Below are 22,421 nucleotides of genomic sequence, written 5' to 3'. Positions count from 1 at the left end.
AGGACCAGTCTGGTGTGGGCCACAAGTGATTTCTCCCCCTGCTCCAGCATGAGAGTACGAGGAATGAGGAAACGTTGTAGATAACACAAATAAGTCTTAAATAATCCAAAAGTAGAGAGTCTATTCTTGTCTAGTCTATTTAATATGTTTTCTTATATTTATTATACAGGTCATTCTCAAAGAAAATAGCATATTGTGAAAAAGTTCATTATTTTCCATAATGTAATGATAAAATTTTTACTTTCATATATTTTAGATTCATTGCACACCAACTGAAATATTTCAGGTCTTTTATTGTTTTAATAATGATGATTTTGGCATACAGCTCATGAAAACCCAAAATTCCTATCTCAAAAAATTAGCATATTTCATCCGACCAATAAAAGAAAAGTGTTTTTAATGCAAAAAAAGTCAACCTTCAAATAATTATGTTCAGTTATGCACTCAATACTTGGTCGGGAATCCTTTTGCAAAAATGACTGCTTCAATGCGGCGTGGCATGGAGGCAATCAGCCTGTGGCACTGCTGAGGTGTTATGGAGGCCCAGGTTGCTTCGATAGCGGCCTTAAAGGGGGGGTGAAATGCTCGTTTTCACTCAATATCCTGTTAATCTTGAGTACCTATAGAGTAGTAATGCATCCTTCATAACTCCAAAAAGTCTTTAGTTTTATTATATTCATAAGAGAAAGATAGTCTGTACCGATTTTTCCCGGAAAAACACGACCGACTGGAGGCGTGACGTGTGGGCGGAGCTAAAGAATCAGGAGCGCGAGTAGGCTTTAGTATTGAGCGCGTCTGGAAGCTGTGACAGCTGTGAAGGCTGAAACTGAACGAGAGCCACAGCAGCAACAACTCGCTCCGAGCGGGGCTCGAACCCGGGTCTCCAGCAGGTGAGGCGGACGCACTAACAAGGAGGCAGAAATATTTTAAGCAGTTTTACTCACCGCATGCGGTTCCAACACACGATCGTGACCCTTTTTCGTTGGGACTGCATTATCCTTAAGAAATGAACGATATGCAAATCTGGGCCTTGTTTGTAAAACAAGCATCTTCGAAATGCAGGGAACAAACACAAAAACTTGCACAACTCCGTTGATGCTATGTAAAAATAAACTCCATCCACTGGTCCCTTAATGCTGTTTTTTTTGGTAATCTGTGCAGGGTTGTCTTGCCCTGGCAACCAAAAACACACTCCTTTTGTGACATTTCACGACGCTCTCGCTCTGATCAGTGAATGCCTGTGCTCTCTCAGTGCTCTACTATACGGGAGCGTGCGCTCTTCCGGCAGAAGTGCCCTTATAAGGAAATTCCGCTCCATCTAACGTCACACATGATTTCCGAATGACATGCAAAATTTGCTTTCATCCGAAAAAAGTACTTTGGACCACTGAGCAACAGTCTAGTGCTGCTTCTCTGTAGCCCATTTCCTGCACACGCCTGTGCACGGTGGCTCTGGATGTTTCTATTCCAGACTCAGTCCACTGCTTCCGCAGGTTCCCCAAGGTCTGGAATCGGTCCTTCTCCACAATCTTCCTCAGGGTCCGGTCACCTCTTCTCGTTGTGCAGCGTTTTTTGCCACACTTTTTCCTTCCCACAGACTTCCCACTGAGGTGCCTTGATACAGCACTCTGGGAACAGCCTATTCGTTCAGAAATTTCTTTCTGTGTCTTACCCTCTCGCTTGAGGATGTCAATGATGGCCTTCTGGACAGCAGTCAGGTCAGCAGTCTTACCCATGATTGCGGTTTTGAGTAATGTAATGTTAAAGCCTCAGGAATTAGAGTTAATTAGTTGATTCAGATGATTAGGTTAATAGCTCGTTTAGAGAACCTTTTCATGATATGCTATTTTTTGAGATAGGAATTTTGGGTTTTCATGAGCTGTATGCCAAAATCATCAGTATTGAAACAATAAAAGACCTGAAATATTTCAGTTGGTGTGCAATGAATCTAAAATATATGAAAGTTTAATTTTTATCATTGCATTATGGAAAATAATGAACTTTTTCATAATATGCTAATTTTTTTTAGAAGGACCTGTATAATAATAATAATTAAACATTATAGGTATTATTAAATATTAGCACACAGCATCAGACTAAATGTTTTTATTTTTATTATTTTTTTATTTTTTATTGTGCATTCCAAATAATCTCAATCAAACTGCATTTGGGTTATTTTGATTAGGTAAAAAAGAAAAGAAAAATACAAATAACACAATAAAACACAATAAAAACATGATAACAATAAAAACATGATAAAAAAAAAAGAAAAAACTGTATTTGTTGTTGTTGCTAATGCAAAATGCAGTGGTAATTTCATTACAGTTACACACACACACATACACACTAATGCTCTCCACCACTAAAGTCTCGCCGAATATGGCGCCTAAATGTGGGAGCGTGGTTCTAAAATATAAACACCCAAAAAACACATAAAGTCCGTGTAAAGACTTTACAAATTTAGTGTTGTCCTTGTACTTATTAAAATATTAATTTTTACTCCAGAAAGCATCACTGGCACATGAGCATAAAGTAGTTAATTATTTTATAAATAGAAACCCTGTAGGAGAAACGACTCTCATGACTGACAGAGAGAGCAGAACGTCTCGAACGCTGATTGGTCAGTTAGAGACTCGCCCTCTCGTCTCTTCCATTATCAACAACGGGGGAGCAGCTTAACTCCAAATAACTTTATGTCTACATGATGAACCTGTGAAGCTACAGATAGAATGTTAAATACAATATGTTTAATTACCTAATCATGTTTGGTCACTATTATCGATTGTTTATGAGAAACATGATGTCTAAAAGCTGTATGGACTGTAACAATATTGACACTGTAACAAATCCCCCCTATACCGAAAGTGGTATTCTCCATTCGTGTGACGTCCCAGCCTGATCCTGGAGAATTTAACTGTCAGGGTCGCATTTTAACGTTACAAATCCTCAACGAGAGGATACAAATTTATATTCATACATATATAAATAAAATCTCTGCCCTGTCAAGTCCAGATTAATCATGCTACGAGTGCGATCTGTCATCTGCCAGTCTTGGAAGGGGTATGTATGCAGCTGCACATGGACTCACACATGACTTTCACTTTGAGACAGTCTTCTGGAGACTTCTTGACGTCTGTCACCTTAAGCAGAAAATAATAATAATAATCGTATGCCTGTGCGTTATTATGTGATGTGAGTGAGTGCTGGACGTGCACACAGTTAGGCAGACTGTTGTGTGGACCTGAAGAAACTTGTTCTCCTGCTGTTATTATGTAGGCGAGATCTGTTTACACAAGTGTCTCTCGGTGTTTTTATTGTATTACTGTAACTCTATCTATTCATAAACATAATCCACATACTGAAACACTGTACAAAACAAACACTATTCATGTTATTACAGGTCTCTTAAACTCATTAAAGCTGTATTTTATACAGTAATATTGTGAATATATTGTAAAATTAATTGTCAGTATCATTCCTTCAGTCTTTAGTTTCACAGGATCCTTCAGAAATCAGTCTAATATCTAATGATTTCCTGCTCAAGAAACATTGCTTTTTAATATTTTTGTAGTAACAATCATACATTTTTCCAGATTCTTTGAATTTGATTCCAAATGTTTTTATTGATCAGTTTAATGCATACTTTTACATATTTTTGTGTGTGTATTAAATCTTTTGAATGGTAGTGTTAGTGTATCATTGATGAATAATAAACTGCTGATGTGCTTGACGTGTCATGTGAACTACCTCAGCTGTCTAACAGATGAATGCATTAAAGACTAAAGTGACCCAGCTGTCTCCTGATATGGATTTACAGCAGGTTATTCTTCTAGATGACTTTATAAAAGTTACTGATTGAGAGGCTTGTGATTTCTGTGAATAACTGAGAAGTATTGAAGAGCAACAGTGTGTTTGTTGGTTTTGTGTCTCTGCAGGTTCAAGACCTTCCCGCGTGCAGCTGTGGAGGTGAAGAATGAGCCCATTCTAGGGTTCAGAGAGGGCAGTAAAGAGAGATCAGAGCTGGAGAAGGTGAAAAACATATTGTCTCTGATTTCCCAACACACTATATATGTGTGTATCTGACTGATTGAACCTTTCTGGTTTACTTTGTTTACAGGCATTACAAAACTTGAAGGGTAGAACCGAAGAAATTCCATGTGTGATTGGAAATGAAGAAGTGTGGACCAAAGACATCAGATACCAGCTGTCTGTGAGTTAATCATTGCTTTGGTTTCTGTACGAGCATGTGCTCTGTAGATCTTTTACTGCAAAATCATCCTCGCTACGTCTGGAATACTTGATTGTTCACCATGGCATGAAATATAATGCTTAATAATCAGTGTTCGGAATAAATGCGTTTAAAAGAACGGTGTTAGGTAACGACGTTATTTTTTCAGTAACACGGTAATCTAACTAATTACTTTTCCTGTCGTTACAACGCCGTTGGCGTTTACGTTACTGAATGTTAAATGTGGTGCGTTACTATGCATTGATTTAATAAACTGTGCAATCCGAACGGACCCCTGGTTCACACAGCGAGTGAGCAGGTGGGTTAATGATGAGATAAGCGGTTGTGATTGGCTAAGGCAGAGTCATGTGTTTCATGGTAGCCAATCAGAGCCAGTGTTTTTACACACATGCCGGCACACGCGGCTGCACCAGCAGCACCAAGCACACACGCAACAGTTACACAGAGATTCGCAGCAGAGATGGCGAGGCAGGAGCAATCCGATGAAAAGTTGGCATTTTCAAGGTGGAGATATAAGCACTACTTCAAATTCATTGTGGTCAAATGCAAGAACGTGCATGTAATGTGTACATGTAGATGCGTGTCACACATTACAAAGCTAGTGGCCAAAAACACTTTTCTTACAAAGATAATACTTGAAGTGCGGGATAAAACTCTTGCTGTCTGTTGACGTGCAATAATTATTGAAAGTTATGTACGAACACCTGTTTGTTCTACTCATTTCAACTGACTTGTGAAAACTGCAAAAAAAAAAAAAAAAAGCACAAATTCTCTGACATGTAGCAACATTTTTTTTTTTTATTATTATTTTTTTTTTACAGTAACGCAAATAGTTACTTTCCCTGGTAACGAGTTACTTTTATTATAGAGTAATTCAGTTACTAACTCAGTTACTTTTTGGAACAAGTAGTGAGTAACTATAACTAATTACTTTTAAGTAACGTTCCCAACACTGTTAATAATACTATTGTTAGCCATACTGGGACATTCTTTTTTATTTACCGGTACTCAAAATAATAATAATCAATAATTTTAAATTAAATATATTTTTTTCATATTTGTTTTTTATTATAATTATATGAAAATAATACATAATATTTTTACTATATATTTTGTCCTTTGAATAAAATAAAACCAACTTAAATCAATATTTAAGATTGATTTATTATTATTATTATATTTAAGTGTTTTAGATCCATTTCAAATCAATAGGTTATATCAGTTTAGTTTTTTTTTTTATTATTATATTTTTCTGCATTGTACTTTGATATATATGTTTATATTTGTATATATTTTTTTTTTTCAAGTTTTTTTATTATACAGACAAAATGAAAAACGAGCAGTCATAAAAGAAAAAACAATGTCTGCACTTTTTCCTTTTTACACATTACAACGTAGCCACCCCCACACCCCACCCTAAGAACCCCCCCAGGAGGATTAGAAAAATATCATCAGTCTTTGTATACAATTATACTAAAGATGTACATAAAAAAAAAAAATAAATAAAAAGAAAAACATATACATACAGATATGCATCAAAAACATTGCACACATATACTAGATCAAAATTCGGTTCAATGATTACATACCCTTGATTTATAAAATTAGTCAGAATCTAGAGAGGGCATAACTTCATAAAGATTTAAAATAGGGTTCCAAATTTTATAAAATGTATCAATTGAGCCCCGAGTAAAATATTTCAATTTTTCAAGTGAAAGGAATGACATCATATCCTTTAGCCAAGAGGAATTTGAGGGAGGGGTTGGACACTTCCAATGCAACAAGATGCACCTTCTAGCTATCAGAGAGGCAAAGGCAATAACCTCTGCTTTCTGCCTTGTGATAGAAGACAAGTGAGAAACGCCGAAGATTGCAACTATGGGACATGGAGATAGAGAAACATGCAGAGCCTTAGACATGAAGTCAAAAAAAGAAGCCCAAAATGAGGCCAATTTTGGGCAGCCAAAGAACGTATGAGTGTGATCAGTGGGAGAGAAGGAGCATCTGGTACAGGAGTCTTCTGTTTGTGGGAACAATTTATGAAGTCTAGCTTTGGTCAAATGAATTCGATGCAAGACTTTAAGCTGAATGAGACTTAGCCGAGCACATACAGTGGTAGAGTTAACTCTAGCAAGAGCCTCAGACCATAGCTCTTGGGACAACTGGATTTGCAACTCATTCTCCCAGTTCATCCTTAAGCAGTTAAGAAAAGATGTACTAGAAGAGAGCAACATAGCATAAATAGAGGATATACGACTACCACCTGTAGAAGTTGACAATAATTTCTCAAGCAGAGATTTTTCTGGTAATAGAGGGAAACTGGGGAAGTTGGCTTTGACAAAATTACGGAGTTGAAAATACCTGAACAAACCTGTAGGGTGCAAGTTCAATTTGGAAGTAAGATTGATAAATGTAGCAAAAGAATTATCGATAAATAGGTCAGAAAAACAAACTATGCCTTTATCGCGCCATCTTTTAAAGGTGTGATCAATACCTGGTGGCAAAAACAAATGATTATTGCAAATAGGACTTGAGATGGATAGTGACTCTAAATGAAAATGTTGTCGAAATTGTTTCCAAATTTTTAATGTTGATAACACAATGGGTTTTTTAGTATAACTAGAGGGACGCAGAGACAAAGGAGCAAAAACCAGTGCAGGGAGGGAAGAAGAAAGGAAAGAGGTAGCTTCTAGAGTGCACCAGTTGACCTCCGGCACATTACACCATAAGAAAATTTTAGAGATATTAGCGGACCAGTAATATAAAATACAATTAGGCAGGGCTAGACCTCCATCACATTTGTTTCGTTGAAGGATAGATCTATTAACTTTAGGATTCTTACCTGCCCAAATGAATGAAGAGGGAATTTTATCCAAGCATTTAAAAAAAGATTTAGGTAAAAAAAAGAGGGAGAGACTGAATTTATATATTTATTTATTTGTTTTCTGTTGTACTTAAAACCTCTCTCCAAACAATCACATAGACCGTTTGGATTTATTTTATTTCAGTGTTTACATTCTATATAATCATGTTAAATTGAAGTTATTGTTTTTTTCCCTCCTTTTAGCCATTCAACCACTCTCACAAAGTGTCCAAGTTCTGCTATGCTGATAAGGTACAGTATTTTAATATTGTAGATTATAACATTCACATGAGGAAATCCTGTTTTGCTGTTTACTTTTCCAAATAATTAATGTTGCATGAAATGAGGTTGTTTTTGTTCCTAATTTGTGTGGCTGTGTCTTTAGGAGCTACTAAATAAAGCCATCGAGGCCTCGGTCGCTGCTCGGAGAGAGTGGGATCTCAAACCCGTTGCAGATCGAGCCCAGATTTTCTTCAAAGCTGCTGACGTCATCAGTGGACCCAAGAGAGCAGAAGTCCTGGCCAAGACCATGATCGGACAGGTGGACTTTTGCGCATTTGGAGCTGGTTACTGCTTATGTTAACCAGTTCGTTACGCCTTTGCATGTGGGATTATTTATGTTGACTTTACATTAAACAATTGACCTTTGCTCCTTGTCTCAGGGTAAGACTGTGGTCCAGGCTGAGATTGACGCTGCTGCAGAACTCATCGACTTCTTCAGGTTCAATGCCAAACATGCGGTTGAGCTGGAACAGCAGCAGCCGTTGGACAGCGATGGAAGTACCAACACCATGCTGTACCGTGGGCTGGAGGTGCGTTCTCTGAATAACCAGATGACTGTATAACACTTGTGTCTGTGCGAGCTACGGGTGCATGATAAATATCGGCCGATAATTAATGCGCATCTCATCAGTAAAGCCGCTTCTAATCGGCGGTAAATTAGGTGCGTGATTTCACATAGAGCAGCAGTTACTTCACGGAGCTGTTGTTAACCGACAAGCTGCGAAATTAATTATCGGGCGATATTTATCGTGCACCCCTAGTGCAAGCCCTTATTTGGCATTACCTTGACTTTGACTTGTTTTAGGGTTTTGTAGCTGCTGTCGCGCCATTTAACTTCACAGCCATTGGTGGAAACCTGGCCGGCACCCCTGCTATCATGGTGAGATGTCAACACACATTTATTTCTGTTTTCTATTTAATTATAAAACAAGTTCAGTTCAGCTATAAGCACGATCAAGGTCTTGTATTATTGCCAGTTTAAAGTTCAAATGTCTTAATGATGCATTTGTTTCTTATAAACTCACAGCTTTCGCTTTAATTGTTGGACTGGAGTTGTGTGAATTGCTCTTGGGTGGAGCAAAATATTCATTTTTGAGTGAACCGTTCCTTTTAAATGTATTGGTAGCGACGCGCAGTGCCACTTGAGTGTTTTGGTTCATTTCTATGACTGACTTTGTCACTTAGGGTAACGTGGTGTTGTGGAAACCCAGTGACACAGCCATGTCTGCCAGCTACGCCGTCTATAAGATCCTGAGAGAGTCCGGATTGCCACCCAATATCATCCAGTTTGTCCCAGCCGATGGTCCAGTGTTTGGAGACACCATCACGTCCTCTGAGCACCTGGCTGGCATTAACTTCACTGGCAGTGTGCCGTACGTCCGTCTCTTTCTGTGCTTGTTGACTCAGTCATACAGTATGTAATGTGACTGTGTTACTCTTAGCAGTAACACTTTAATATGGGACCAATTCTCACTTATTCTCTCTATAACTAGTATGGCTGTTTATTAGTACTTATAAAGCACCTATTCCGTATGATCTTATTCTACATCTCTAATCCTACCCTACTAACTATTAAAAAGCAGCAAATTAGTAGTTTATTGAGGCAAAAGTCATAGTTAATGGTTTTTAAATAATGAGAATTGGACCTTAAAACAAAACGTGACCCTCTTATCTTTAGTATAACCTTCTGTCTGAGTTAAAGTTTGTCAGACTCTGTAGTCTCACAGTGCAAAGTGAAAATTTACTTTTTTATTTTATTTATTTATTTATTTTTTTTGCAAATGTTTTCAGAACTTTCAAACGGTTGTGGAAGCAGGTCGCCCAGAATCTGGACATCTACAGGAATTTCCCTCGTGTTGCTGGAGGTTTGGGTTCCAGTGGCATTAAGAATGAAATTCTAATCATTTTCGACTTACATTTTTTTTTTTAAATTTTAAGTGTATGTTTGTTTTCTTGTTTCTCATGCTTGTTTTAGAATGCGGTGGTAAGAACTTCCACTTTGTGCACAAGTCGGCAGACGTTCATAGTGTGGTGAACGGCACCATCCGCTCTGCGTTCGAGTACGGAGGACAGAAGTGTTCGGCCTGTTCCAGGATGTACGTACCAGACTCACTGTGGCCTCAGATCAAACAGGGACTCATGGATGTGCACAAACAGATCAAAGTGGGAGACGTAAGTGGAAAAGTGTTCTTTTGACATCGGCAGTGGTGGACAGTAACAGTAATTTCCTTACAAACTGAACTTATTGCCATTTTGACTTTGTTTCTGTTTCACTTCAAAGCCAGTTGAAGATTTCAGCACTTTCTTCTCAGCAGTTATTGATGACAAGGTACAAACCAACAACATATTAATCCAATAACAAAGTAAATGTATCACATCTATGATCTACTTCTTACTCAATACTCTTAATGTCTCTCTCAAGTCCTTCTCCAGAATCAAGGGATGGCTGGAACACGCCAAAACCTCTCCTCGTCTGAAGATCATCGCTGGAGGAAGCTGTGATAATAAAAAAGGATATTTCGTAGAACCCACCATTATTGAAACCACCGACCCACAAGAGAAAATCATGAATGAGGTATAAAAATTGTTGCATGCAAAATTGCACAATGGCCGACATCTTTATTTGGTTTTTCCCAATTGAGGATTACAGTTACACACACACACACACACACACTCACAGAGGCTCAGGGCGGTGAATGGATGGACTTTGGTTTGTTTAGTTAAACCAATCTCTTCCATTGAACCTCATTGATCTTCACAAGCGGATGGTCTCAGCTGACCTGGTGACCACCCACAGTCCCCCCAGTGAGTGACCTTGATATTGAGAACATAACAGGATATGATTCGATCAACCATTTGCCCCAGATGAGTACTTGACATTATAAATGAAAAATTATTTTTGATTCGAGAAATATTACAGGTTAATTTAAAGCTTTTACAGAAGAGGTTGAATGCTAATTTGTTGGATTTATATATATATATATATATATATATATATATATATATATATATATGAAAAATGAACAGAAGTGCACTTGCATTGTTTAACAGAGATGAAGGCTTATAGAATTTACTTAAACTAAACTAAAAAATAAGTTAATTATATGGAAGCTTATTTTTGGAACAGAATATAAATATTTTTAAAAAGTTATTTGCAACCTTTTATCTCAGTAGTTACTGGTGTTTACTTCTGGTAATTCTCAATTTTTCAGCATAATTCTCAGTTTACAGACTTTATCTATAAATTCTAAATTTACATTTCGTAATTCTGACTTCTTCCCTTATAGTTCTGAGTTTACATCTCCCAATTCTGACTTTTAATCTAAGTTTACATTTCTGACAGTTAACATCTGTTAACATCTCACAGTTCTAAATTTGTATCTATGAACTGTAAGTTTACATTTCATAATTTTGACTTTTTTCCTCTGAATCCAAAATTTTTATCTCACGATTCTGACTTTTTATCTGTGCATTATTTACATTTTGCTAATTTCTTTCCCTAGAGCTCTGAGTTTACATCTCATCTTGCTTACATCTTACGTTAGGTTTTTTTTTTTCTTTGTAGTTTTTGCCATGGAATACAATTTTAAATTTGACTTTTTCAGAGTTGTGATATTATGTCTCACACTTTAATGTCACAGTTTCCTTTTTCCATAAATTTCCATTAGACTATAAGTGCAAGACACAATCAGGGATTATTAAATATCTCATACAGTATATATATTCTTTGCTATTTCAGGAGATCTTTGGGCCTATCCTGGCAGTTTATGTTTACCCTGAAAATGACTACAAGGAGGTCCTGCACTTAATAGACAACACTTCTCCCTATGCCCTGACAGGAGCCATCTTTTCCCAAGATAAGTGAGTGCAGCCCCATTTCACCCATTCACCGTTTCACGTTTCACTATCAGTGGCTGGACTAGATTTAGTTAGTATTTAAATGAAATAACTCAGTTTAGCACATTCCCAGCTTTTAAATGACACATATTTTGGAGGATGTCCAGACACTCGTATCTCTGTACTAGACTTATAACATCTTTATACATACATCTATAATGTGCTTGCTTGTTTTAGGGCTGTTATTAATGAAGCAGGAAAGGCTCTGAGAAACGCTGCTGGAAATTATTATGTCAATGACAAATCGACAGGATCCGTTGTGGCCCAGCAGCCATTTGGCGGCGCCAGAGCATCAGGTAAACTGAAAACCACCGGCATGATCCAGATTCAATCAGACTCTGCACACAGACTCTGTGGCATAATGTAAAGTTCAAATAATTGATTTCTGGGTCAAACATAAACATCGAAATACACACTCTTTTAAATGTATAGCCAAAAGAAAAGTTGTTCCAGCTCAATAAAAAGGTTTTTGCTGAATAATAACAAGTTTTTTGATAAAAATATACAGCTGAAATAAGTCAACCTCAGTGGATATAGAATATAATTATATACTTTGCTTACCAAAAAAGAAATTTCATGCCTGCAGAATTTTTTTATTATTATTAAAATTAAAATATTAAATATTACAAGTTAAATTGGTGTTTTTAAAGGAAAATAATGTTTACTTGTCCATTACTTTGTTTAAAAAATAATTTGAAATTATTCAAAACAGAAGAGCACTTGCATTTCTGAGATATGAGGAAAAACTTTTAATTTGCCAAATGGAAAACAAATATATATTTTTAAGATTTTTAAGTTTCTTTTTTTTTTTAAAGAAATATAAGTGCAAGTCAAAATCAGAGAATATAAAAATATCCTAAATATTCTTCTAAATATACATTCTACAAAATATATTTTTAAAAATACTTGAATAATTTTTCCGTTAAATGACTACTTAATATTATAAACTATATACAACTTTTTTAATTGTTTTAACAACATGTTTAACAATAAAAAAAAAATGTGCTTACAGAAATATGCATTGCTTGTTTAAAAAAAAAAAAAAAAAAAAATGAGCCAAAACTTAAACATAAATTATTTATTGGAAAATTTTTACATTTTTTTTACATTCTTAACTGGATTTTTTTTAATATATAAATAAATTAATTAAAAAGGTGGAATATATGTGCAAGCAGAAATCAGTGAATATAAAACATAGCAAATATATTTCATGCCTGCAGAATTCATTTTGCCATTATCTTTCCAGGCACCAACGACAAGCCCGGTGGCCCTCACTATGTCCTCCGATGGACGTCCCCGCAGGTCGTCAAGCAAACCCATGTACCTCTTACAGAGTGGAAATATCCCTACATGGGCTAAAAGATCATCAACCAAATGCTTTCCTTTCCTAAATCCCTTCATCAAGACTCATAAAGCAATCAGTCCCCTTCTTAATTGTTCTGAAAACACAGCCGAGAGGCCCTTAGACTGTCAAACAGAAACCTGCCCTCTGCTGGTGATGCTTCCAACATCCAAACCAGCAGCGACGGCTCTTGCTAGTGTGAATGTACTCAAGGAACTGAACGTCTGTTGCCTCTGGTGTCCGTCCAGCCTTCAGATATCACTGGATCATTAATATAAAGATTTCAAGCAAATGCACTGAAGAGTTTCCACTTTAATCTGTTATCATGTGCTGTGTGATTTTTTTTTTTCCTTTCAACACATCAAGACAGTAAACAGATTTCTATCTTTTTACAATTATCAAAAAAGTGAAAGGAAAATGTTTCAATTCTTCTGTTACATTTATACTGATGTGATGAGCTTATTTAAATGATTAGAATTACATGTGACATTCTATTTTAAATCTGTAGTGTTCTAATAGAATTTACATGTAAGTGTGAAGGCAAACATGATGGAGTGTTCTCAGTTTGCAAGGAATCAAAAACAGTCCAAATGTCCTTCACTGGCAGTGCTATCTAACAACTTACTGTGCCACAATAAACACTTGGTCTGGATGATGGATTTTTTTCTGACTTTTATTGACAACTTTATTAAAACCCATACCTTGTGTTTTTAAGGTTTTATTGCTACATTGTGTGTGTGTGTTCAGCATGAGGGTGAGTAAATGAAGACAGAATCTAGATTTTTGGGTGAACTATTCCTTTAAGTGCTGAAAACAGCTTCCTTGTCATCTTGTATAAAAGTTTTTTTGTGTTTTGCTGTTCTTTATTTGTGTTGAGCCACCTCTGGATCCTGATTCCCACAGTAACACATGTTGTGGGCTCTTATATGACTGACATGAAAGCGGCTGCAGCTCAGGAGCGTGCCACACTTCAGACAGATGCTTTATGGCGATACAGCTGTGAAGGCACACTTCTTAACACACAATAAATTCAAGAGAACCCATCCTCTGTCCTCTCTCATGCAGCCAGTTCCTCTTTCTTTATAGGATCTGTCCTTAATCATGAGAAAACCCAAATGTCGCAGTAGACTAGCATGCTGTTTCCAGAATCTGAAAAATACAGGATTCCTTCGTATGGAAATCAGTTTGCTTTGGAATATTTTATTGAAAATATTGCTTTTTTATGTATGTATATTACGTCCTTATTATATATTAATTTAGCAGCTGACTCTAACTTGTAATTGTCATTTCAGCGTTATTTAATAAACCTTACTCAGGATGTAAATTAGTGTCAGGTCTTAGCTATAAATACAGGTGTTAGAAGGTACATGTGAAACCAGCAAACAATTAAATTTGGTGTATTTACTTTTAGTTACTTCATGCATGGTTAATATTTATATGGTCTTCCATAATGGATAGCTGGTTTAAAAAAACATTTAGTTAATCTCATCAAAAAAAAAAAAGAAAGAAAGAATCCAAAACTCCAAGTTTAGACTTCATTAAAAATAAATAAAATAAACCAATAACAGCCATAAAAGGAAACTGCTGCACATTCTACTACATATACAGTTAAAATATATTTAGTATTCAAGTTATGACCATATATAAATATATATATTAGGTCATAACTTGAATACTAAATATATATATATATATATATATATATATATATATATATATATATATATAAACACTTACAATAATAATAAATGCACCATGAACAGAAATGTGTGTAACTTAGTTTATTTTTCTCCTGAACTCATGAGACACCATTACACATTCCATCAATATGACGGATTTAACGCCTCTAAAGGTTACCGATCTAATTAAAGAGGTTATTTCCAACAGAAACATAATAAGGTGACGTAACGTAGTACGCATTTTTACAATATGTAAATAAAGTTGATCTCCACACAGGTGAAGTAGCGCGTGCTCTCAGACTCAGGCTTGGGGTAAACTGAAACATTCTCTGCGTCATGACAGCTGCTGTCTACATCAACATTTTATAAAAATGACATGTTTTACTAAGATAGAGAAACAGTCCGTTCTCTGTACGTCTTCATGACGATGCTATGAAGATCACCAGGGTCTCCAAAGCGCCTGCTCTCCGGTGCTCTTTGACGCGATCTGACAGCGGTCTTGCGCGCTCACTTTGGCTCGCTGGGTCCCGTCAAAGTGTCCCATCACTGGTTTGTTGATCTGTTGCTGTTTGTGGAGTGACAGGAATCGCACCGTCTCCTCGATACACCTGGAGAAACCGTCGGCGTAGCTCTGCGCATGCGCATCCGGCGCCCGCGGCCACGTGTTGTTCTTCAGGTAAATGACAGCCACTTCCAGGACGTCAGCCTTCTCTAGTTTAGAGCAGTGCTGGTTGGCTTTTATCTCGGCTTTCAGAAGAACTTTCAGCTGCTCGATGCATCTGTTAATACGATCTCTGCGCATCTTCTCCACTAATGGTTTCCTCATCTGGAAAAAAAGTTAAAGGTTTGGTCAGAGAGCGGTTCGTAAGTAAATACTCGAGTGGAAATGGAAAGGAGGTCTTAAATAATAAATACTTACTTTAGTTTTATCCTTTCCAGACGGCGTGAGTTTGCAAACAGTAGGTGCCATTATATCTGCACTTCGCGTGTTGTCACTCGATCGTGTGTGTCTCTTCTCCTAAAGTTCCTCTCCTTATAAGAGCCCTGATCCTGTCTTCTGTTTCCCACACTTTTGAGCCAATCAGAACGCGGCTGACGAGTCAATAGGGAAACTTTAAATTGGCCTGATCCTCCTTTTCTGGGAAACAATAGAGGTGCGCGCTCAAACAGCTGGAGCGTGTGTGTTCACGCGCTGTAAATGGGAAGCGTGAAATTGCGAGAGTGCACGAGCCTTTGACATCCTGCTGGCTGATCCGGCGGGAAAACAGAGGATCAATGAAGTGAATGGAGTTATGAGAACTTTCAAACGCTTCCCGCTCAAAATCTCTTTCAGAAGAGATTCTGAACAATTATTTGAAAGGCTTACAAAGACTAGATGTTTAGCCCTTAATTAACACACAAAAGTGTATGTAGTCTAATATATATATATATGTATATATGTATGTATATGTATGTGTGTATGTATATGGGTATACACATACATATTAAATATACACATGTAAATATTAAAAACTTAACACGCACACACACACACACACACACATATATATATATATATATATATATATATATATATATATATATATATATATATATATATATATATATATATATATATATATATATATATATATATATATATATATATATATATATATATATATATATATATATATATATATAATATTTGATATAGGCTACATAACTTTATTTAACACACACTTTCCCTCCAAAAACATCTGGCATGGTGTCAACTGATATTGTTGATGAATTTACTAATATTATTGGTTTATTAGATAAGATAAAGAACAAAACGTAAATATTTATTCAGTAATTATTTATTTGAGTTAATATATATATATATATATATATATATATATATATATATATATATAAAACAACATTACAAATATTTTAAATAATTATTTGTTATGTTTGATATACATATTTACCTGCTTTCTATTATATCCTATATATTTTAAGTTTTGTATGTTTTTGATTTTATTGGTTAAAATGTAATTTTACGTATATTAAAGTGGCTGTTGTGTATATAGAGAGAGAGAGTGAGAGAGGCTGTACATACATTATTTTCCAAATTTCTGTTCGATTTCTAATTAATTTACAGGTTAACAATAACCAAAACTTCAGCCATTCACAGTATTTTTTATGTTAGTTTGTTTTATTGTTTCATGTTGTATTGTCAATGAAATATTTTATTAAAGGCCAATGCATATTTGTATTAGTTATTTATATTATTTATTAATTTGCCCTGTATTCACCGTATATTTAAGCTCAAGAAGTATTTGGACAGTTAAGTGTGGCCCTTAAGGATGAATTATTCTGTTAATCATTCCTCAGGATACCCCGGGGGACTGCTTGCCTCATTGAGAGCTCATTACTAATGCGCTGGGGACTGCGGCACACTTCTGTTGGGCACCATTGAAGAGCTGCTGTGGGAAAGTTGGGACAACACGGGCTCCAGGATTAGACTTTGAAGAGCTCAAAGGCGCAGCTGGCTCCTGTGCGCGGGAAAGTGTGGTCAAGCGCTGACAGGCGTTTTGTCGAGCTTTTCACATGCGAGGTTCATGCTCAGTTCACTTGGCTCACTTATGCAGTTGTAAATTGCTTCGGGTTACTATAATGTTATTTTAAAGTAATTAGTGGCCATGCAGTCCGTTGATGTACTTACTTGCATGTATGTTTTACACCAATTAAATGGCCATTAAAATAACAATATTGCAAAATACTCACTTAAGTTGGTTTGCTGCACACTTAAAAATGTGCAATGATAACATAAAGAATAAAGGCTCTTTTTATTGATGGTTCCATGAGAACCTTTAACATCAATGGAATCCTTCCATTACACAAAGTTTTTTTTATATAGTGAAAAGGTTCTTATAATGGGACGATCAAGCATTCAACAGGATATTAACCCAAACTCATACAACATAACCATACAACAAGATATTCTGGGGGCCATGAAAATTGTGTGATAATTACCAAAAATGGTGGCAAATAGTTAAGACTGTAAAAGATTGTTTTTTTTCCCCAAAGAACCATTCATGGAAAGCTCTAAAAACAACCTTTTACTTTAAAAAAAATGTTTCTTTTTGGAACTATCAATGTCAGTAAAGAACCTTTATTTTTTAAGAGTGTGAGAAATGCTAAATATTCTTCTTAATTGCAGCGACTGATCTATGAAGTGCTTCTCTTGTTCTCTGAGGAGGCTTTGGTTTAGTTAACCCCAAATTCCGTTCCCACACCAATTCCCATCTCCCGCCAAAATTGTCTGGTAAAGCCACAATACATTCCATCCTACTCCGCAAAAGGGTCTTTGAATGTGGGCGCCCCCTTGTCCAACACTCTTCTCATTCTCACACACACACAGAGAGAGGGAAGCAGATGCTCAGTGCTGTGTGCCCAGTGTGAAGTGTCCGTCTCTTCATAAAAATGGGGAGCTGGGAAGCCCCTGACCTCTGCCTGCCGAAGAGGAATTTGGGTCTTGATGTGAGAGAAGCTCAATGACATTCCAGCATCACATGCTCTGACATTCACAGCACAGACGCATGAAAAGAAGCAGTTAAAACCCGAAACTGTGACATTGTCCAGTACCTTCTGCCCACTGAAACCCCTCAAGTCTTGCAGCAGTGTTTGTGGTCATTAAAACAAAAACGGAGGGAAAAACAGGAAAGCAGCTCCCTTTTTTTTCTGCAGGAAAACAATTGTTGAATTGTGGTCTCATCTTTAGAACAGCAACACACAGTTCAAGTTATAAATTTTTACTAAATTATATATATATATATATATATATATATATATATATATATATATATATATATATATATATATATATATATATATATATATATATATATATATATATATATATATATATATATATATAATAGTATATAATTTATAATTTGGACAGATTTGAATAATTTAAATGTTTATTTTTTATATTTATTAAAAATATTAAATTTAATTAAAAGCAATTAAAACACATATATTAAAATAATTAATTTGAACAGTTTTTCAATATGTGAAAAATCTATATTTATTGCCAATTTAAAAATGTTCCAATATATTAAAAACTATTACAAACATGTATGGGTATTAAAAATAATTAATTTGGACATTTTTAAAGTTTTCATATTTTAATCAATAAGAATAACTATTATTATTATTTGAATATTTGTTAAACAATTTACATTTATTAAAAACTTCAAATGTCAAACAAAAAATCATGTATATTAAAAATTGTTTGAACAGTTACAAACGTATATATATTTTTTATTTAATTAATAAAAATATTATAAATAAACTATTTATTATCATTGTTTAAATATTTAGTCAAATATATGTATTATAACTAATTAATTTAAACAGTTTTATATTCAATAAACAAAAATAGTTGTTTTATATTTTATTAACAAACTCAAATGAAAAAGAAAATCATATGTTTAAAATAATGAATTTAAATAGGTGTATTATGAAAATATTAATATATGTATTAACAAATTATCCAATTGATACAAAAAATTATAAAAAAATTTTATTAATTAATTGTTCAATATAGAATGATTAAATATGTATATAATTATGGTTAATTATATATTATTGAATGACAGACAGACAGAGACAGGTGTTCGCAACCTGTTGTGATGTTTACAGTGAATGTCTGTTAACATGTATAAAGATACCGTTGCATGCAGAAACGTGTTTTGCCCACATGCCTCCATGTTTGTTTGTGTTAGCGGGATTGTGTGCAGATCAATCTCTCCTCAGGAGTGAAAGCGTACCTGCAGCTTTGAGGTTGATGTGGGAGAGCGGGAAGCTTTGTGTGCACAAGCAGAGGACCAGATGGTCTATTGAGAGCAGGAATAATGAAGCGCGCTGGATCAGCGGCAGCAGGGTGGGGCGGCTCTCAATGGGCCGAAGTGTGGGAAGCAGACACAGACCAGAGCTCTCACACATTCCTCACTGAAGCGACCTGCAGCTGGACACACTGCCACAACACCACACACACACACACACACAAAGAGAGAGAGAGAGAGAGCCTTTATTCCTCCGAACGGTGAGAAGCTGTATGCTGGAATGCTGCCTAGTCATTAAACTATCAGTGTCATCTGTCAGAATGAGTCACTGTTTGGAAACTGGAGTCTTAAAGAAGGAAGAAAGAAACTGAAGAAAATAGAGCAGGTTTCCCTCCAAAACAACATCTGGCATTGGGTGACCATTGTTGATGATCTGAGTAGAGAGAAAATATTTTTATATCCGTTTATTAGAAGCACTACGGAATATGTGAAATAAAATGAAGTTAAAAATCAAGTTAAATTCAAGCATAACATTAAGGAAAATATTCAATAGCCTAATGAAGAGTGTGTTCAGTGGCACCTGTGACATGTGATTTAGGCCCTATATGTGAAATAGAACATTTATAGAACATGTTAGGATTATCTATATATATATATATATATATGGTGCAGATGTTGCAGCACATGCTCGTGCGCTGATGGAGACGTGTGTGTTTGGGTGTAGATGTGAGTCAGAGGAGCAGGTGATGCGAGCGAGCGGTGAGAACACACACGCGTCGATCTGAGCTGCAGGTTCAAAGGCTGTTTGTGGAGGGACAGAGGAGGGGCTCGATCTATTGACTCAAGAACGTGTGAGCAGGATCCAGCCTGGGTTTCCCACACTATCTGTCCATTTATTACCCAAAACTCTCTCAGGACAGGAGGGGGCCCAGAACAATAGAAGTGTGCCATCCTTCAGTGCATGGGATAATTGCACTTAATTTTCATTCACAGTGAATATATTCTGATCAGAGTGTGTGAAAACTGAAGAAACACTTTTAAAATATAGTTAGAGACATTACAAATAATATAGGAAATATATATATATATTTGTGTGTGTGTGTGTGTGTGTGTAATCAGTTCAATTATTTATATTTATTACATTTAAGTTATTTTTTTTATTAGTTTTTAATGTATATAATCTTTTGTATATGTATATAAATGTGCATATATGTATATGAAATTTCAGGTTCTAAACTGAAAAAACAATTTTACTCAAATGTCTAGTCAATTAATAGCAAAGAAACATAAAACAATGGATTAAGTATGAAACAAAAATTCCTCCAATAATTTGTTTTATTTACAACTTTTTTTTAAGGATAAAAAAAACATATTCCTTCCAGCCAGCTGTTGTACAGTATCTATGAAGATTTGTCATTTTTATTATATTTTGTAACATATATATATATATATATATATATATATATATAATTATTATTATATATTATTATATATATTTACTTTACAATAATAATAAATAGAGCTATTATCAGTTTTACAGTTCATATTCACAGTAAATCCTTTTTGTATTTTTAGTATTTATTATAAAATGATGTGCAGAAAAAAAAGTCTCCATTTATATAATATAAAAATACAATTAAATATTTTATCCTTGTATATATCTGTTAGCAAATTTTTCTATAAGCATTTCTGCAAAAACAAAAAAATCTTCCAGCCAGCTGTTGTCCTAGATCGGTGTCTCTGCCTGATAAGGTGTGTGACATCTTATCTATATCCTTTGCATCTCTTGGGAAATGATCATGTGTCTAGGCTCCATCTGCAGAAGCCTTATCAGCGAGGGCTGATGTTCCCAGGTAATAAAAGTACAGCAACCTGCCTGAGTTACGCTGGGGGTGTGGAAGAGCATTCCCTCCGTGGGAGCCCTGAGGCCAGTTAACCATGAAATAATTGATGCCTCTTCTATTGTGGAGGACGCCTCACCCACTGGCCTCTGAGTGTGGGAAAGCTATTCCTGACTGGGACTCATGGCTTTGTAATGCTAATGAGCTCCTATAAATAGAGGAGCGCACCCCTCATTCCCAACACAACTGACTCGCTCTCCTCAGAGAAACCTCTCTCCATCTGAAAGAATGGCTCCATCCTACATGACTGACTTCTCTAAACTCTCCAACAAGGAAAAGCATAAAGTAAGTATTTTTGACACTTGAAATACAATTGTCTCTCAACATCTCTCTTTTGCTCTGCTATGAATTTTGAAGCAAACAACTAACCGACTGTCTCCTTCCTCACCAGTTGAGAAAACCAGTGGTGGAAAAGATGCGCCGAGATCGCATCAACAACTGCATCGAGCAGCTCAAATCCATGCTGGAGAAGGAGATCCACCAGCAGGATCCAAACACCAAGCTGGAGAAAGCCGACATCCTGGAGATGACGGTGGTTTTTCTGAAACAGCAGCTGCAGCCCAAGACCTCGGCTCCACAGAAAGCCCACTTTGATGGCTATTCCCAGTGTTGGAGGGAGACCATGAGCTTCTTATCTGGAGACAACAAGGTTGATGCTGTACGTCAGCATCTGAACCGCTGTCAAGAAGCCCAGAGATCATCTCAAGACCTCACTCACGTGTCTCCAGCTTCCCATCAGCCCACCAAGGTGAAGCAGGAACCGTGTGCTCACAGACCTCTCTGGAGACCCTGGTAGACAATGAAAGACTTCCACAGAAAAACTAGATGGTGGTTTTACCATCTCTTGTGTTGTAGGAGATACATATTTCCATTTCTATGTTCATTTCAACTGCTTCATATTGAAGTTTCAATTGTTTTATCCTTAATAAGATTTATAAGACATTTGCCTTGTGTTGGTCTAGAGGCTTTTTCCCAATCCTAATGTTTTTTTGGCTTGTGATATTGCTCAGAATCGGAGCTCTTTGTAAGGTCCTGATAGACGTTCATTTGATACAGCCTTTTGTAAAGGCTAAAGAAAAACAATATTTGTTCTTATGATGGCAATCTTGTGTGCTTAAACATTGTGGACACTGTGTGTCTGTCATTGCATTTAATAAAAGCAATTGATTATAAATAAAAAAAAATCATTTGAAATCATTATTTTATTGTTGTATACTGTGCATATTATACTTAAGTCACCACATAAACACATGACTGTACACTAAAAACATAGCATACAAAGCAAATAGTAGGAATCCAAATATTTGGATGCATTAGAATGTTTTTTGTTTTTTGTTTTTTTTAGGATATATAGTTGCACAAAGTTTACACATAAGCTTACATAATGATGA

At 35.8% G+C, this 22,421-nt stretch overlaps 3 protein-coding genes across 3 annotated transcripts; 2 read left to right on the top strand and 1 right to left on the bottom strand.

Moving 5' to 3' along the window:
- The first annotated feature begins 2,881 nt into the window (after window positions 1–2,881).
- Window positions 2,882–13,290, top strand: aldh4a1 (aldehyde dehydrogenase 4 family, member A1). The gene is made up of 15 exons (XM_052569801.1): window positions 2,882–3,060; window positions 3,936–4,029; window positions 4,118–4,210; window positions 7,317–7,364; window positions 7,498–7,653; window positions 7,775–7,924; window positions 8,200–8,274; window positions 8,580–8,767; window positions 9,186–9,259; window positions 9,370–9,566; window positions 9,676–9,723; window positions 9,817–9,969; window positions 11,134–11,255; window positions 11,469–11,587; window positions 12,538–13,290. The coding sequence occupies exons 1-15, from the start codon at window positions 3,020–3,022 to the stop codon at window positions 12,648–12,650; spliced, it is 1,671 nt and encodes a 556-aa protein (XP_052425761.1). The 5' UTR covers window positions 2,882–3,019; the 3' UTR covers window positions 12,651–13,290.
- A 1,109-nt stretch (window positions 13,291–14,399) lies between these two features.
- her2 (hairy-related 2) lies at window positions 14,400–15,434 on the bottom strand. Its single transcript, XM_052569797.1, has 2 exons — window positions 15,232–15,434; window positions 14,400–15,138 (listed from the first exon to the last, which is right to left on the bottom strand). Exons 1-2 carry the CDS (start codon window positions 15,280–15,282, stop codon window positions 14,752–14,754), a joined length of 438 nt encoding a protein of 145 aa, XP_052425757.1. The 5' UTR covers window positions 15,283–15,434; the 3' UTR covers window positions 14,400–14,751.
- Window positions 15,435–21,131: 5,697 nt separating this feature from the next.
- On the top strand, window positions 21,132–22,238 carry her15.1 (hairy and enhancer of split-related 15, tandem duplicate 1). The gene is made up of 2 exons (XM_052569822.1): window positions 21,132–21,315; window positions 21,422–22,238. Exons 1-2 carry the CDS (start codon window positions 21,259–21,261, stop codon window positions 21,824–21,826), a joined length of 462 nt encoding a protein of 153 aa, XP_052425782.1. The 5' UTR covers window positions 21,132–21,258; the 3' UTR covers window positions 21,827–22,238.
- Window positions 22,239–22,421: the final 183 nt, after the last annotated feature.

Source organism: Carassius gibelio, chromosome B11, assembly GCF_023724105.1.
Source record: "Carassius gibelio isolate Cgi1373 ecotype wild population from Czech Republic chromosome B11, carGib1.2-hapl.c, whole genome shotgun sequence".
NCBI lineage: Eukaryota > Metazoa > Chordata > Actinopteri > Cypriniformes > Cyprinidae > Carassius > Carassius gibelio.
This window is presented reverse-complemented; position numbering and strand designations above follow the sequence as displayed.

Bases quoted from the DNA above. Each gene is read 5' to 3' on its own strand.
- aldh4a1 (XM_052569801.1), top strand. From the start codon at position 3,020: ATGCTACGAGTGCGATCTGTCATCTGCCAGTCTTGGAAGGG. The intron at 7,365-7,497 runs GTACAGTATTTT...CTGTGTCTTTAG, and splicing joins AGTTCTGCTATGCTGATAAG to GAGCTACTAAATAAAGCCAT. The intron at 7,925-8,199 runs GTGCGTTCTCTG...GACTTGTTTTAG, and splicing joins TGCTGTACCGTGGGCTGGAG to GGTTTTGTAGCTGCTGTCGC.
- her15.1 (XM_052569822.1), top strand. From the start codon at position 21,259: ATGGCTCCATCCTACATGACTGACTTCTCTAAACTCTCCAACAAGGAA. The intron at 21,316-21,421 runs GTAAGTATTTTT...CTTCCTCACCAG, and splicing joins CCAACAAGGAAAAGCATAAA to TTGAGAAAACCAGTGGTGGA.
- her2 (XM_052569797.1), bottom strand. From the start codon at position 15,282: ATGGCACCTACTGTTTGCAAACTCACGCCGTCTGGAAAGGATAAAACT. The intron at 15,139-15,231 runs GTAAGTATTTAT...CTTTTTTTCCAG, and splicing joins CTGGAAAGGATAAAACTAAA to ATGAGGAAACCATTAGTGGA.